Source organism: Scomber japonicus, chromosome 7 (genome assembly GCF_027409825.1).
Source record: "Scomber japonicus isolate fScoJap1 chromosome 7, fScoJap1.pri, whole genome shotgun sequence".
Classification (NCBI taxonomy): Eukaryota; Metazoa; Chordata; class Actinopteri; order Scombriformes; family Scombridae; genus Scomber; species Scomber japonicus.
In genome coordinates, this window is record NC_070584.1 from 10,618,727 (window position 1) to 10,633,735 (window position 15,009).

The 15,009-nt window shown below is 40.7% G+C and overlaps 2 protein-coding genes across 3 annotated transcripts in view; one reads left to right on the top strand and one right to left on the bottom strand.

Annotated features, from left to right (window-relative positions):
* Positions 1–7,018, bottom strand: part of usp24 (ubiquitin specific peptidase 24) — a 32,964-nt gene extending 25,946 nt beyond the window's left edge. For both annotated transcript variants that reach the window (XM_053322755.1, XM_053322753.1), the window contains exons 1-8: positions 6,621–7,018; positions 2,916–3,084; positions 2,601–2,668; positions 2,354–2,497; positions 1,793–1,918; positions 1,408–1,443; positions 1,228–1,293; positions 37–102 (exon numbers count right to left, since the gene is read on the bottom strand). In XM_053322755.1, the coding sequence (XP_053178730.1) occupies positions 37–102; positions 1,228–1,293; positions 1,408–1,443; positions 1,793–1,918; positions 2,354–2,497; positions 2,601–2,668; positions 2,916–3,084; positions 6,621–6,899 (954 nt within the window). In that variant the 5' untranslated portion in view covers positions 6,900–7,018. The remainder of the gene's footprint in view (positions 1–36; positions 103–1,227; positions 1,294–1,407; positions 1,444–1,792; positions 1,919–2,353; positions 2,498–2,600; positions 2,669–2,915; positions 3,085–6,620) is intronic.
* A 1,478-nt stretch (positions 7,019–8,496) lies between these two features.
* On the top strand, positions 8,497–11,876 carry bloc1s2 (biogenesis of lysosomal organelles complex-1, subunit 2). The gene is made up of 5 exons (XM_053322764.1): positions 8,497–8,671; positions 8,899–9,015; positions 9,194–9,313; positions 9,445–9,549; positions 11,029–11,876. Exons 1-5 carry the CDS (start codon positions 8,506–8,508, stop codon positions 11,058–11,060), a joined length of 540 nt encoding a protein of 179 aa, XP_053178739.1. The 5' UTR covers positions 8,497–8,505; the 3' UTR covers positions 11,061–11,876.
* Positions 11,877–15,009: the final 3,133 nt, after the last annotated feature.

A 15,009-nucleotide genomic window follows, 5' to 3' on the forward strand; every position in this document is an offset into this window, starting at 1 on the left:
GTGTGTGTTTACATGTGAGAAGATAAGACAGCTCACCTGGACGAGGCTGGAGTTGAGGTATTCGGCGCAAACTCCAAGAGGCTGGACGAGAGCTGATACACACTGCAGATGGACAGATAGAAAGAGACAAAACAAATCAGACATGACACAAACCAAAAAGGAAATAAGCTTATGAACAGCATTTGTGGTATGACTATCATCAGCATACTTCCCCCTATGTTGGAGTGTATGAGATGTGTTTATTGGTGTCACTTTTAATGGCTTATGAAAGACATAGAACAACACTACTCCACAACGCCACTCAAAATAAAGTGTCTAGGCCAGAGGTCAAACCCATACTGTGTTGCATGTGAATGAGTTGGAGGGAGTGTAAACAGATGTGTGTGTGAGTGTGTGTGTGTGTACTTCCAATAGCGGAGCCCAGCTGTCATTTGTCAGTCAGCGCTAAATCACGGTAGCTTAATGAAAGGTTCCTGTGGGGTTTTTTTTTCTCTATCTTTCTTCCATCTCTGCTTCTGGACTCGTGCAGCTCCTGTCTCCACCTTCCTCCCTCTATTCACTCACTGAACTCCCCCCCTCAAATCCCTCCACCACTCTTTGCACTTGACTTCCTGCTCAAAAGCAGACAACTGAATGAGTCACCCTTGGGAGCCTGTAGAGGAGGGAGCACTACTCCCATTATTTTTTTTTTCTCTCCCCTTTCACTTTCACAATCTCTCCCTCCTGTGCTTGGAGTATGTTTGGTATTTGACAGCTTACAAACTCTGCTGAGCTCCCATTGCCACTGAAAAAATGCAACCGTGGTCCGCAACCAGTCTCTGCCCCATTAATATGCTAATGATTAGAGGGAGTGTGTGTTCATACACGCACTGAATCAATGGCTGCGCACTGCTGTGGTTCCGGCCAGGTTCCCAGAGGGAGGCATCAGTACAAGGATGCCTCAGAACACGTAACACAACAGAGCATTTCAACCATCACACAGCGGGAGGATGAGAGGCTGTGTTTGTCTGTAAGTGAGTATTACTGAGGGGAAAGAGAGGGACATTCAGCACCCTGCAGCTGAGAGCAGTAAGGGTAAACATGATGACCTTTTGCCTGTATAGGCTGTCTCAAAGTCTGTTTACGGTCCGTCCCTCCATTCATCACTAGGGTAGTAACTATTTCATCACTCTTAAGACCCTTCTGGCCACATGTAAGGAAGACATAGGTAGTAGAGAAAAGTCTTACGGCAATTTCGATTTCATCGGTGTTGAGCTTAGTCTGGATGGCAGTGAATCCTCCCAACTCTCCAAACTTCACGAAAAAAAAGAAAAAAAGAAAAGGAGACATCAAGAAAGAAAAAAAAACAGAAGGTATTTGTGGCATATGTGTATAAAGACAATATCTGGGTGATTGCTCATTACTCACCCGATTCACCAAATCAACCAGCCAACCATGAGGCTCCTGAAACAGAAGATTATGGGTTTTTTTTGTTGTTTTTTTTTCCAGCAGTGACACTGACAAATGAACATTGGACAAGCACATGTTTTCTGACAGCTGCTGTGTGTCAGTCCCACATGTTCTGCGGAGCCCCAGTGGCTCAGTTACACAACACTGAGGGTGAAGAACTCGTTTGCCTGCCCTCGAACATGACTATGGACCGTAAACAAAGACTAATAAGGAAGTGTGTGTATAAACACTAGCAGAGCTTTACATACTTGCGAGTGTTTTGATAAATTGGCACATTTACTCTAATAACACTTCGTAGGAGTAAAGGCAGAGGATGACTCTGGGTAAATGGGGCGTCTCTTACTTTCTGATAGGTGTTGCTAGGAGAGACAGCAAACATGTTCGCCTCATCTCCAAAAACTTCAGCCCAGTTCCTCTGACAGGCCTTCATCCGGTTCTTAAAATGGTATTCGTTATCAGGGTTGAACGCCTGGACACAATAGTAGAAACACAGAGCATAAACACATAACACATACTCCATCCATTTCAATCATGTACTGTCATGTCTGATTACCAAGGGATCGTAAAATAGGCATTTCTTGGTTAAGATGAACCAATACTTTTTTTGCCAGATTGACATTGAATCTTCACACCACTGATTAAATTTGGCAACAAAGAATTGAGGAGCTTTATTGTTACCGATTAAGATGTTGGATTCTATGAGAATACTTTTTCTTTTTTCTCAATGAGCAATAACTGATTCATTAAAACTTAAATTTAAGATAACTAAGATATCAATTTGGAGATTAATTAGTTAATTGTTTCCCAGATGTTCTATTGTTTTCGAAGGTCGTTTAGTTACTTCAATACAGAAACATATTCAAAGACAAATAATAAGAGAGATAGAGAGTGAGAGAAAGCACACCATAGTCAGGACTCCCATCAGGTTGACAGGTACAGGGTCCTGCTTGACCCTCTCTGCAACCAGCTCCACCAGCAACATGAGCATGTTGTAGATTCCCTCGTGAATCTCTGTGCCCCATTTGTGCACTGCACTGCTGGTCAGCAACTGAGGACAGAGAACAAGACGGACGTGAGTAAAATTAGTGAAGAGGTATGTAATTAATCAAGAGCCACACAGTCAGTTAGAGCTCAGAGTCTTTGTTGCTCACCTTTTTAAAGGCCTCTGGCATGCACCGATCTATAAAGCGCTTGCAGTTCTCATCGGCGTCAGCGAGACCTGACAGTGGGAGAATCAGATATTTATTCCACATCTAAACTTGGAAGCAAAAAAAAATTGGCTGTGGCGAAGAAGATACAGATTGAGCCATGTAACACAAGTGTCCAAAATAAAAACGTGTGAAAAACACCCAACGGTCCAAACAAAACACGCCACCCGCACAATAACGCAGACGAAGATCATTTTGTTTAACACAGACCTCAAGAAACAACAGTTTTTCATCCCACACACAGACAGACGGTCTTACCATGCCGGGCGAGGCAGGTGGATGCGATGAGACATTTGCCCAGGGACTCCTCTCTCTTGTAAGGTATGGACCAGTGATCGGTAAATACTCGGCTCTCCAGCTCGTACAGGTTGGTGGTAGGAAACTCCATGCTCCCCCCAGAGCAGTTCCCATTCTCATCATTGCTCCTCTGTAAAACACACACACACACACACACACACACACACACACACACACACACACACACACACAAATTACAAACTAATGCGATGGACGGGTTTATTTCACCCAGCTGGGCCCTGTGTCGGCCATTGTTTCATAATGACACTGAGCCTGTCCTCTGTGTGATGCTAGGATATTACAGATGGCCTCGGGCGATGATAAAGTCAGACAGGATGATGCTTGATTCTTTTCCTCCCTCTGGGAGAAGAGCGATAGCAGTCATTTGCAAAGCGTGTCCTCTCCGCTATGACCTGCCCTTCATTTCTGCATCTTCTTGTCCCTCTATTTCTAACAGAGCAGCTCTCACAGAACAGATCCAGACAGACTGCTTGTTTTCTACGGTTTCACTGCTCCATTAAGTCAAAAAAGGGTTGTGATGTGTAAGAACAGGGTGTGAAGCCTAAAGTCACATGTCATGAACACCTTGGCATGTGACATGACACTGTCTTGTTAGCTTCAACGTCTGAAACTGAAAGCATGGTGCTGCCAACGCTGCCATATTTTTCCTGCTGTTATATATCTTAACAGGTTGTGAAAGGCGAGTTAAAAATCAACACGCTCGCAGTCAACTTTTAACCCTTCTATGTTTATGCTTCGAAGTGCCGATGTTCAGGCTCAGCATACAACTGCTGTAAAGAAAAACAAAATAGCCGCTGGCAGTTAAGTCTACGAGTCTGTGTGGTGAAAGCAACAGCAGATAAAGGATTGCTGAATTATTTACATCATATAGTTGTTTACATATTCATGAAGTCATCTGAATATTCATGATTAAACTGCAGAACTCCCTCCTCTGAAATAATGCTGGCCAGTTGAACATTACAGCGCACATCTGCAACACTTAAGCGCCTCATTCTTTCACATCAGCCACTGATTTATGTTTGCACTGTAATTGTGCCGTTTACCGACACAGAGTACTCCATGAAAGCTTATCCTACTGTCTTCTATGAGAAAGTATGTTAAACTATGACTAAGCCTTGAGATTCAGCTGTCACTATATTATAAATGACCAAAACTGTTACAACTCATTTGCCCATTCTGCCTGTGGGCACTGCACAGTATAAATATTAATACAGCAAAATTTAGTGCGGTCAAGTTGTTCCATTTTGAATCCATCTCCACCTATTAGCATACATAATAGTCAGTATGTAAGAGCATGTTGCACTGCGCTTCAAACTGATATATATCCAATGCAAAGTAATGGAATAGACATTAAGAAGCGGAGAAGAGGGAGGGAGGGAAGGGGAGGAGAATGCAACAACGAGGCATCGTATTTCATCCGTTCCCTTTCGAAGAAAATCAGAAATGACAGATAGATGGATGAGAGGAAGGAAACAGAGAGAGAGAGAGAGAGAGAAAGACTAACCTAACAGGGCTTAGGAGAGCACGAGGTTCATAGAGTAACCTAGAGGAGATATTCGATTGCCGGCAGAATCCTCAAACCAAAACTCAAAACCTTAGTCTCAAAGAAAAGTCCCTTGACTTAAATAGGAAGGACAGCACCGGGAAAATAGGAAACTTTCTCTACGATATACACAACCATCAACCATCAATGCATGCAGATAAGCTGCAAATATCAGAGTTTCAAGACCTACAGCCTTTGTGGGAAAGGTTGGGGTCCCTGAGGCACATGTGTGGTGGCGCAGGAGGATGAGGTAACTCAGTGCCACTCTGTTACCATGCACCCTGTAACCCTCCTGAGATCCCCCCTGCAAAATCTGCAATGTGTTTGTGTGTGTCAGGGAGACTGCAGGGCTATATTTAGGAGGACAACATGAGGCCAAAGACCTATGACACACCTCTTGTGCACAAATAAAGTAGACAGAAGAAGAACATAAAGGAAATAAAGCACTTTGATCCCTGTTGCTTCTTTTATAGGCTGCATGCTCAGAACTTTTACCAATATACATGGGAGCGTCGCTTGGCAATTTCGCCATGTCAAGATGAATAATATTTCTGCAAATGTTCTGAAAATATATATGAGAAAACACAGTCATTACACTAATGTCTCAAACATGGATAGACTGGTCATTCAACAAGTTGATTTGGATGGGGAAATGTGTTCAAATTAGAATCTTTTGGCACGTGGACATTAGCGAGATCATTTTGGCAGCTCTTACAGAAACTTAATGAACTGACAAAGTGAGTCACTGTGGGCTGTGTCAATTTGTAACAACATCATTATTAGCCCATTTACAAAAATAGGCTTATTATTTCCAGTGAATTGCAAGTGTGTGCTATTTTTTGCAAATAGTAAATGACAACTGTTGTTTATACTACATTCATTATGAAAACCCTGCATCAAAATGTGTGAGAGATGATGACCGAGAGGAGATGCACAGGAAATGGCCAACAGGTATTGGAGATTAAGTACCTTATAATTTAGTTTTATTCTGCTGACCCATAATCGCAGAAACCACATTTCCATCAAAGGGATGGTAGAAGAAGTTGAAAACTGAACGATTAATCTTACAACTGAGAAGGATTTGTGACTTTTAAACAAATTGTGGCGCCGTTTTAAAGCACCTACAAGACATATGGGGATCTGAGAAAGCAACAAGCTTGGGGTCAGATTGCTGAGAGTAAACAGCCTCAAGTTCTTCAAGGTGTCAGTCAAAGTAACCCGTCTTGTCTTATGAGGACAGGTGTTTGAGTAGCCAATGCAGTTTAGTCCTAAAACATAAACACCTCAGTAGGACAAAGTGGCAGCACCTGCAGGTACAACGCTGTCAACTGTCATATGGCTGTCAATGAGCCAATAAATCGCCTGGATGCATCAAACACGAGGGCCCTTACAAAGCACTGACCATGAATTACTCAAATACAGAAAGCTGCTATTTTGACAACTGACAATGTGGACAGAAGAATAATAAAAATGGCCACGTAACGTTACGCCAAAATTAATTGCGAAACCGCTTCTTTAAAGTCTGGTTCTCGTGGGCTTCAATCACGGCAGGAGCTGTCAGCCAACATGCCAGCTAACGCTAACGCTTGCTAACACATGCAAAGACAGCCTTAAGAGATCCGACCAACTTGCTACAGGTTGTGGGTCCTCAGCTCACCTGGGGGAGCTTCTGACCCACCACCTGTCTGCTCGTGGTGTAAATGTGCGGCTGCTGTCCTCCAGGGTGATACCTCTGTGCTGCAGCTCATGGTCCAGTCACTGGCGCCTTCAGCTCTACTGGCGTTAGCTCGCCAGCTACTAGCTAGCTGAGATTGTAAGTTAAGAGCTGCTGTTTAGGACTAATATTTCGGTAGCTCCGCTGCATGGTTGCAGATAAGTATCCACTCACCATGAGCCAGTGACATGCCTTGTCCCCTCACCTCCTGCTCTGACAGCTCACATTGGGCTCGGTGCATTTAGCATCGAGGCTGCTAAGTGTAACTGTTAGCTAGTTAAATGGGCGAGCCCACACTCTACCAGCAGCAAGTAACGTGAGCAATAAACCGGCTTTAAATCGCTGCTTCGTCTCATTCTTACTTTTCACCCCTTCATTTGCTCCTTACCTCGCTATCCACTACATCGTGGTATGCAGGCGGAGGGTCAAACCCTCCCGTGCCAGTCCGCCCGCTGTTCTCCCCCTCTCCGCTGGTGCCCGAGCCCGGGGCAGGCCCGCTCTCCATCGGCTCGTATCCATAGCCGAGTCCGGGGCTTTCGTTAGTCAGAAGCGCGACTGCCTCGTTGATATCATTCTTTGCCAGCCGGAGCGCTTTCCGTATCACGTCGGGGTCTGGGAAACCCATGCAGAGGAGCGTTGTTATGTGCTGCTCCTCTTCGGTCTCCATGTTTGGGGGTGTCTCTGTTTCTCAGACTAATAGTAACGGGGTGTTCGGCACAGCCCTGTAGCTGTGCACGCCGCCATGTTTACAGCCCGCTGCTTGGTGCTAGCCTGTCACGATCTGGCTTCCCCCACAACAGCGCCGACACAGGTGTTATGGCGAATTCTGTCTGCATGAACTGCACGGTCCTCGCGGGAGCGCGCACAACGAAAGAGAAAAGCACTGGACGTTGTGATGACTTCTAGGGTTAATTATGGATTCATAAAGAAACTAGTGTCAGTCAGGTCAAGCCTATGCTATGCTTACATTATGCACAATTTAAAATACAAATCCAATCATATTATCAAAGTATGGCTATAAAACACTAGGATGCCCACTGTATCTTGATACATTTTGTTATATATTTTATATTTATATATTTAGTCCATTTTATAAAATGGCCAAGGAGAGTGTTGTGTGAATGACAGTTACTCTTTCAAGCAAACATTGTTGATCAAATAAAACATGGTAAAACAGGTAAAAGTGCCAGTATTACAATGAGTTATGGTATCTATTAAAACGTTTAACACAAGGATTACTGTAAACATTGTGTTACTGTCATAAGGGAACAAAGCTGGCTTAGCATGGGAAGCAGGGTGACCTTATATAAAATAGTTATGTTTTTAAAATAATACAATACCAGGTTGTGAACTATCATCACTCACAAATGACATGCCAACAATGTTTCTTGTATTGGATTGTCACTAAAAGCTACATTACCTCACCTGGAACTCATGCATTCTGTACCAACAGGACAAAACATAAAAAATGATAAAACCTCATTGTAGTAAACTTCTTATTACAGTGTTATCCCAGAGTAACCCTTTAACAGAGCAGTAGAACGACCTTTGATCAAACAGCTGCTGTGTTTGAAGGAATCTAGCCAATAAAAAAAACCTGAAACTACTGTGGTTAGTTGGGGTGGGTTGGTTTCAATCCACATCTTTAACTCGGAGAGAATATACTATATTAAAGAAATAATGAAATAAAAATAAAAGATTTGAAGTCTTTAACATTGATTTTGCAATTCAATTTTAAAACTAGGTTATTAAATAATTATTTAAAGATAAGGACACTGAATTATTAATTGGGAAACTTTTGGGTTTTTTAAACTTTGACTTTTAAAAGGCATAATTGAAATGCAAACTGCATTTATTAGCCTAAGTGTTTCAATTAAGTAATTTATACAATTATTATGATTTTTAAAAAGTCTATTTCGTACAATCATTATTGGCCCATTTTAGGCTTTTTTCAATGGATAGGTGTGCTAAAGGGCTGTTTTTGTTATATGTTGTGTTGCAACCCACAACCAATGGAGACACTCACAAATGCTGAGTCATGGCTCCAACAAATTTTATATGTGTATGTACCTCAAATGTATTTTTTTTAAACTACAGATTGGGCCCTAAATTATTCATTTCATAAGCGAACATCAAAATGTATGATTGTAAATAACCACTGAACTCACCAGGGCGTGGCAATGCGCGCGAGCAGGGGTGGTGGTCGTGGTGGCGGGCGGACGTCACGTGAACATGCAGCTCATGTGACAAAGGGAAGTCAAAACAGGAACAAAATGGCTGCAACGGGAGATGAAGCTGCAGCGATGGACAGCATCTCCAAGGCACCCTCGGCTCACCCAGCGGCTCTCGTCCCTGCTGGAAGCTCCAGCAGTCAGACGGAAGCTCCAGGGGATGCGGCGGAGAGTCTGGTGCCCCCTCCCAAAAAGACCAGCACCAACAGTAGGCCGTGTTTCCTTGCAGTTTCCGTAGCTTGCTAATGCTAATAGAAGATATAGCCAGGTTACATTGCTCTTAGGGTTCGGTTACACTATATGTCATCATTAATAGTTGTCTTTTTTCATGAAATTGCCTTCACCTTTTTATTGCAGTTACATTGTGTGTTTTGAGCTGCACTGACACTATATGTTCTGTGTTGTAATAATCTTTCTCTGAATGCTTGTTATGAGGTGATGGAGGTGTGGAGACAGCAGAGGAGGCTGTGGAGCCTGCAGAGCCAGATATCAACGAGTTGTGCACCGATATGTTTGAAAAGATGGCTCTGTTCCTGCAAGGAGAACTCACAGGTCTGCCTGAAACCCATTGTGAACTTCCCTTCTTTTCTTTCTTAGTCCCTGACACTTTTAATCAGAGCATTGACTTACTGATGCACTCCTATCATTTCTGATGCTCATATTTACCTCTGTTACCCTCCGTATCCCTTTTTCTCTCATGCATATTCTCTGTATCTCCTTACCTTTTCAGGAACTTGCGAAGATTACCGACTGTTGGAGAACATGAATAAACTCACTAGTCTGAAATACATGGAAATGAAGGACATCAGCATCAACATCAGCCGTAACCTGCAGGATCTCAACAACAAGTGTAAGTGAGATATGTTGTTTCTGCACCAATACTCAATAACACAACTGCCATTACAGTCTTATTTAGTTAAGTTATTTCTACTCGAGTGATATATCATGAACATCTACATGGTGTATATCTGTTTATGTTAGATGCGAGCCTCCAGCCCTACTTGGACCAAATAAATCAGATTGAGGAACAAGTGTCAACACTTGAACAAGCTGCTTACAAACTGGATGCATACTCGAAAAAACTGGGTAAGACATTTAGGCTAATGTAAAAACAAACAAAAAAAAAAGGCAGAAGTGTTTGTGCATAGGGGTGTGACGATACACTCTGCTCATGAGACGAGATGAGACACGATATTAGGTTCACGAGATCGAGACGAGACAAGATTTTAACACTATTTTAAAGAAAACTTCAATGAGGAAATATGACTGTTCTTTTATTTGAAAGTCACAAAATGCAAAACAATGCAGGTGCATTTTGAACTGTTTTAACTAATCATCTTGTAATGAATCACTTCAGTTCTACTTTCTTTTTTTTTTTAAAGTATATATTTTTCGGGCTTTTTGCCTTTAATGGACAGGTTAGTGGAGATAGACAGGAAACAGGAGGCAGAGAGAGGGGAATGACATGCAGGATAAGACCGCTCGGTGCTGGATTCGACCGGGGTCACCTGCAGCCTCTGTAGCCTCTACACATGGGGCAGGTGCTCTACCCGCTGAGCTAAGCTCAACCCCTTTAGTTCTACTTTCTAAGTATGAATTAACATATGCAATATGCAAGCACTGTAAAAGGTTTCCCCATATAGATAGATATTTTATAGATAGATAATTTTGGTATTTATGGAAATAAAAACCATAAATACCTAAATTATATACAATCACAAATACCAAAAAGTGAATTATAAAGAATAGAAACAATCCTAGTGTGTGTGTGTGTATGTATGTATATATATGTATATGTATATATATATATATATATATATATATACATAAAAGCGTCAAATTATAACATTGCTAATAAAAAAAACTGAAATAAAAGTAAATTGCACAAATCCTGTATCACACACATACAAGTACAACAACATAAAAATTGTGTTTATAATTTGGTAGTTTGACTTTTTGCATTATTAGGCTTCCATAGCTGCACTAGATAAAAAGAAGACATGACGTGCAAATGAGCGATAGAAAAACGAATTTTTTTTTCTTTTGTTTTTTGTCACACCCCTATATGTGCATTATATGTGAAACCCAAGAATATATTGGGTGAGACTGGTCCTATTGAAATTAATTTCAGCTCTTAATGTTATGTGGATTATGTACATAAATCCTCACTGAGATGTAATGAATAACGGTGTACACGTCCTTTAGTTAGTATCCTATGTCCTGATGAATGAATGTCTTGTGTGTCTGTGTCACGGAGAGCACGGACCCTGCATGAAAGCAGGAACATCTTTCTCAGTGTGCTAGCTATTTTTTCTGGTATGTGTGGCACAGACCAATAATAGCTGAGCTCATATTGCAAAGTATGACAACATGCTAACAGCAGATGGTGCTGTGACACCACAGACCATTTCTCACCTAACTATTCCTACATTACAGTCCTTAAAGACAGCTAAATGTCACCTGGTCATGTTGCCTTTTGACTTTAGGAAGGAAGGTTGACGTGTTTCTATTGTGCAGCCTTTAGCTGCAGAGTGATCAACTCTCTGTCTTTCATTATCTTTACAGAGGCCAGATTCAAGAAACTGGAGAAGCGGTGAGAGGGGGAGAGGAAGAGGCACACCGAGAGTTATGGTGCCTTCTCACCTTCTTTCACCCTGCCTTGCCTTCTTCTCTCCTCGCCATCAGGCAGGCACAGTGAGCAGGATGTGAACTGAGACTGAAATAATAAACAGCTGAAGCCACTTTACACCTAGAAACGACGAAGGAGGAAGCAACTGAAGTCACATGAATTAGCACTGCAGTTCTTGGCTTAGATTTAACTCCAGTATCACCGATTTTGGCATCGGTCAAGCAGCCAAGTTGTACAAGAGTGTTCGATGTATTCCCGCATTCTTTTACAGGGACACTTTATGTACAATAAATTAGCCAAATGACCAGATTATCCTAATTGCGTGGTGGAATTATAGCGTACTAATCTACTAAAAAGAAACGGCTGATTGGCAGGAACTGGCTCAAATGGAGTGTATGACGCCTGACACACAGCATGTAGAAAATTAACACGATGAAGCATGTACGAAGGTGTGTTTTTAATAAGATCCCAGTCCTCTTACTCTGATCATGTAAGACAACCAGCCTCCTAACAGGTATCAACTTAGTAATAGTACCCTGACATGGGAGTCTTTGTTGTGACACATTTATCTGTCCAACTTAGTGTGAACGGCAGCATAAACTGGTGAATTTCTGGACAGTTTGCCACTTAAAAACTACTATGGCCATCTGAAAATCACACTACGTTTGGAAAATGAGTTTGCAGTTTAATATGAAAGAATATTTGATATGAATGGTTGTGTTATGCCTATTTGAATATATTGACACTGAAAAACTTGAGGCTTTATAAATAAACCATGATGTGCATATCATTATGACCTTTCATTAATTTTCCCCGTGCTAAACTGACCTACTGACAGCAGATGGCAGACCTGTACCGTGATAAAGACTTGAATTTATGTATAGTGTGATATATCAAATATTTTATAGCTTTGGAAAAATTGACCCACTGCTAAAGGAGGTTTTAATTTCAACCTCCTCCTCAGAGGAAGAAGAAGAAAAACTGTGGGAAGAACAAGACTAACAAAGGGAAACAGATGACACATGCTTGACAATTTAAAGGAAAGGCTGAATGGGTGACTAAAGATGTGTGTGATGCCCTCTGCCTCCTTTGTTTCCTCTCTATAAACCCCCGTCCCCGAGCTCTTTTTGTTACAGATTATTCAAACTGATAGGAACCCCTCCACTGTTACCTCCTGAGAGTGTGTGTTGGTTCATGCACACGTATGCATGAGTGTGTATGTTTGTGTAAGAGCTAATCTAAAACAGGTCTCTGTCATTAGTCCAGTTGAGGCCCCAGCACAGAGGGAGCTCATTATTCATACTGTAACATTATTTACTGTTGCACTGTGATCCTTCCATCTCTCCCATTCCCTGCCTTTTTCCAGGGCCTTGGGGCATAAATTCAGCTCCCCTCCCAAAGGCTCTCAAATCAGGTCCATTAAATGATTTTGGGTTGTTTTCTGAAAGCTTAATATGAGTGCCAGGAGGCAGTCAAGCATAGAGGAGAAGGTAACATACTTATAGGTAAATCTTTCTTACATTCTTTACTTTTTGGGAAGTACTGCAGAACTGAACCATACTGCAGCATTATAGTTTGGATGTAAAAACTTATTATATACTTCACTAAATGTGTTTAGCCTATTGTTGAAGATGGGTTGAATAATGGTGAATAAATCAAAAAAGGCCAATTAAAACAAGTGTAAATACTGTGTGATAAAACTAAGCAATCAAACGAATACCAAACAGAAGAGGTAGCAACAGGTATGCTAAGAACATTAGAATATGCCAAAGATAGAATAAAACAAAGGAGGGCATAAGAACAATAAAATATGAAAGAGATAAGAATAAAACAAAGGAAGATTGACAAGTCAAAAGTAATGTTGAATAAATACATTTTCAGTCACTTGCATCTCTTATATCGTTGGGTAGGAAATTCCCCAGTTTTGGTGCATAGTTAAAAATGGCTGAGCTGCTGATTTTCTTATTTGTTTGATAGCAGGTATTTAAAAAGAAACCGCTGCAGGATTATAAAATGACGAAGAGTAAGTAATGAAGGCTAATTCCAAACCATAAAGAGTTTTGTAAATAAGTATGTCATGTGTTTACAGCAACTACACAATTTAGTTTTGTTTATTTATTTATAGCTTAAACAGTTTGGTCATCACTTGGGTCCAACAAAATACATAGCGGTGTGTCATCAGCATAGCTGGGGAAATTAAGCTTATGTTCTCTGATATTATCACATAAAAAAAGAATGTTCAATATTTTTATATTTTAAAATTACGAAAAAGATTACTCATATTTCCCTGATATATGATCTCCCATAGTGACGTAAGAGTAGATCCAATCTCAAAGAGGCCATCCCAGTTGTCAAGGTTCTCAATAAGAACATTGTGATTAATGGTTTCACAGGCAACACTTTCATCTACTAGAACTAGAATGGAGACCTTGTTGGTATCACTGCTAAACCCGAATATTGCTGAAAGCTTTGGTGAAGACTGTCTCAGTGCTGTGACTTGCCCTCAATCCTGAATAAAACTTTATTGAGGTATTATTTTTGTTCAGGGAATCTGTCATTTAGTTAAAAACAACCCTTTCTAGTATCTTACCTAGAAATTGAGTTTTTGATATAGGTCTTTAGTTATTAAAATCAGTTTCTAGGGGTTTTATAACTGCAATATTATAGGATTGTGGAAACAGTTTCAAGAGACGTGTTAATTATCTTTCTGACAGAGTGAATGACGAGAAACTACAGATTAAACTTAAATGACAAATTGAATTGGGAGTTAAAAATTCCCAAAGAAAACGTCACATTGGTCATCACATTTTTACATACTCTCCAATCTTTATCTCAAAAAAAGCATACATTTGAAAGCAAAGGGCTGTTATTCTTTAAGGTGTTGCCCACATTACAGAAAAGGAAATGCTGAAACAAAAGAAAACATGTAAAAAATTACCACTTTGGTTGGTAGCCTATGCAAAAATGACAGTTGTCGCAACCGCTCATTTAAAAAAAAAAACAACCTTCTTTTCCATGTATTTCTCAGCTGCCATCTAATAAGAAAAGTGTTCCCACATGCCACAGTGTAATGTATGCGTGTGGATACTTAACTCTGAAGCATAATGCAGCAGACACACACATGGTAGGAATAAGTGTGTAAATGTGTAATTATTTCATGGTTCTGATAGCTGAAAATGTGATCCACTTATTGGGATGTGTGTGCATACACTGTGTGCAGTACTTGGCAGTGAATGGAACATAGTGGTTAGTAAGACTCAGAAAATTAACTTTCATTGAAGTCTGGTGAAAATGTTACATTCAACGTGGGATCTGTTCTCATGCACCCATGTTAATTGCTGTTTATATGATAGTTAAGTGGAGAAAATCAGCAGGTAGCACTTCTTGTAGCGTTTCTCTGTCCTCAGTAATGTTTGGCCCAATGTAAGTTCTGAATGAGGATCTTTTAGCTGCATTCAGAGACCAGCAAGAATTGTAGCTCATTTCTGTAATAACAAGAATTCATATTCTTTCTGCTCCTCAGACGGGATATCTCTCTTTTCTCTCCCTTTCTCCTTTCTGATTTCGACCCACAATGTAAATGCTTATTCACATGATTGAAATATACCACAAACAGCAGGGGGTATTGTGCAAAAATGCTCTAAAAATGATCTTAAAAACCTCATCTTTTCCAGCATGCACTGTTGGGCATACACAGAAAAAAAGACAATGCATTAGAGATGTCTTAACATATGTCACATGTCATCCAGGTTATATCAATTACATAGGAACGGTTCTGATTGAATTATGTAAACTGTGGTTTCAACTTATAGATATAATCAACTTACATTCAGATTACCCAAAATGGACCAAATAACCCTAACTCAACAAAGGAATTATTCCAATTCAGATCTTTTAAAATGATACTGCTCAAATTT

Coding starts and splice junctions, on each gene's coding strand:
- bloc1s2 (XM_053322764.1), top strand. CDS start 8,506: ATGGCTGCAACGGGAGATGAAGCTGCAGCGATGGACAGCATCTCCAAG. Junction 8,672..8,898: donor CAAAAAGACCAGCACCAACA/GTAGGCCGTGTT, acceptor GCTTGTTATGAG/GTGATGGAGGTGTGGAGACA. Junction 9,550..11,028: donor TGCATACTCGAAAAAACTGG/GTAAGACATTTA, acceptor TTATCTTTACAG/AGGCCAGATTCAAGAAACTG.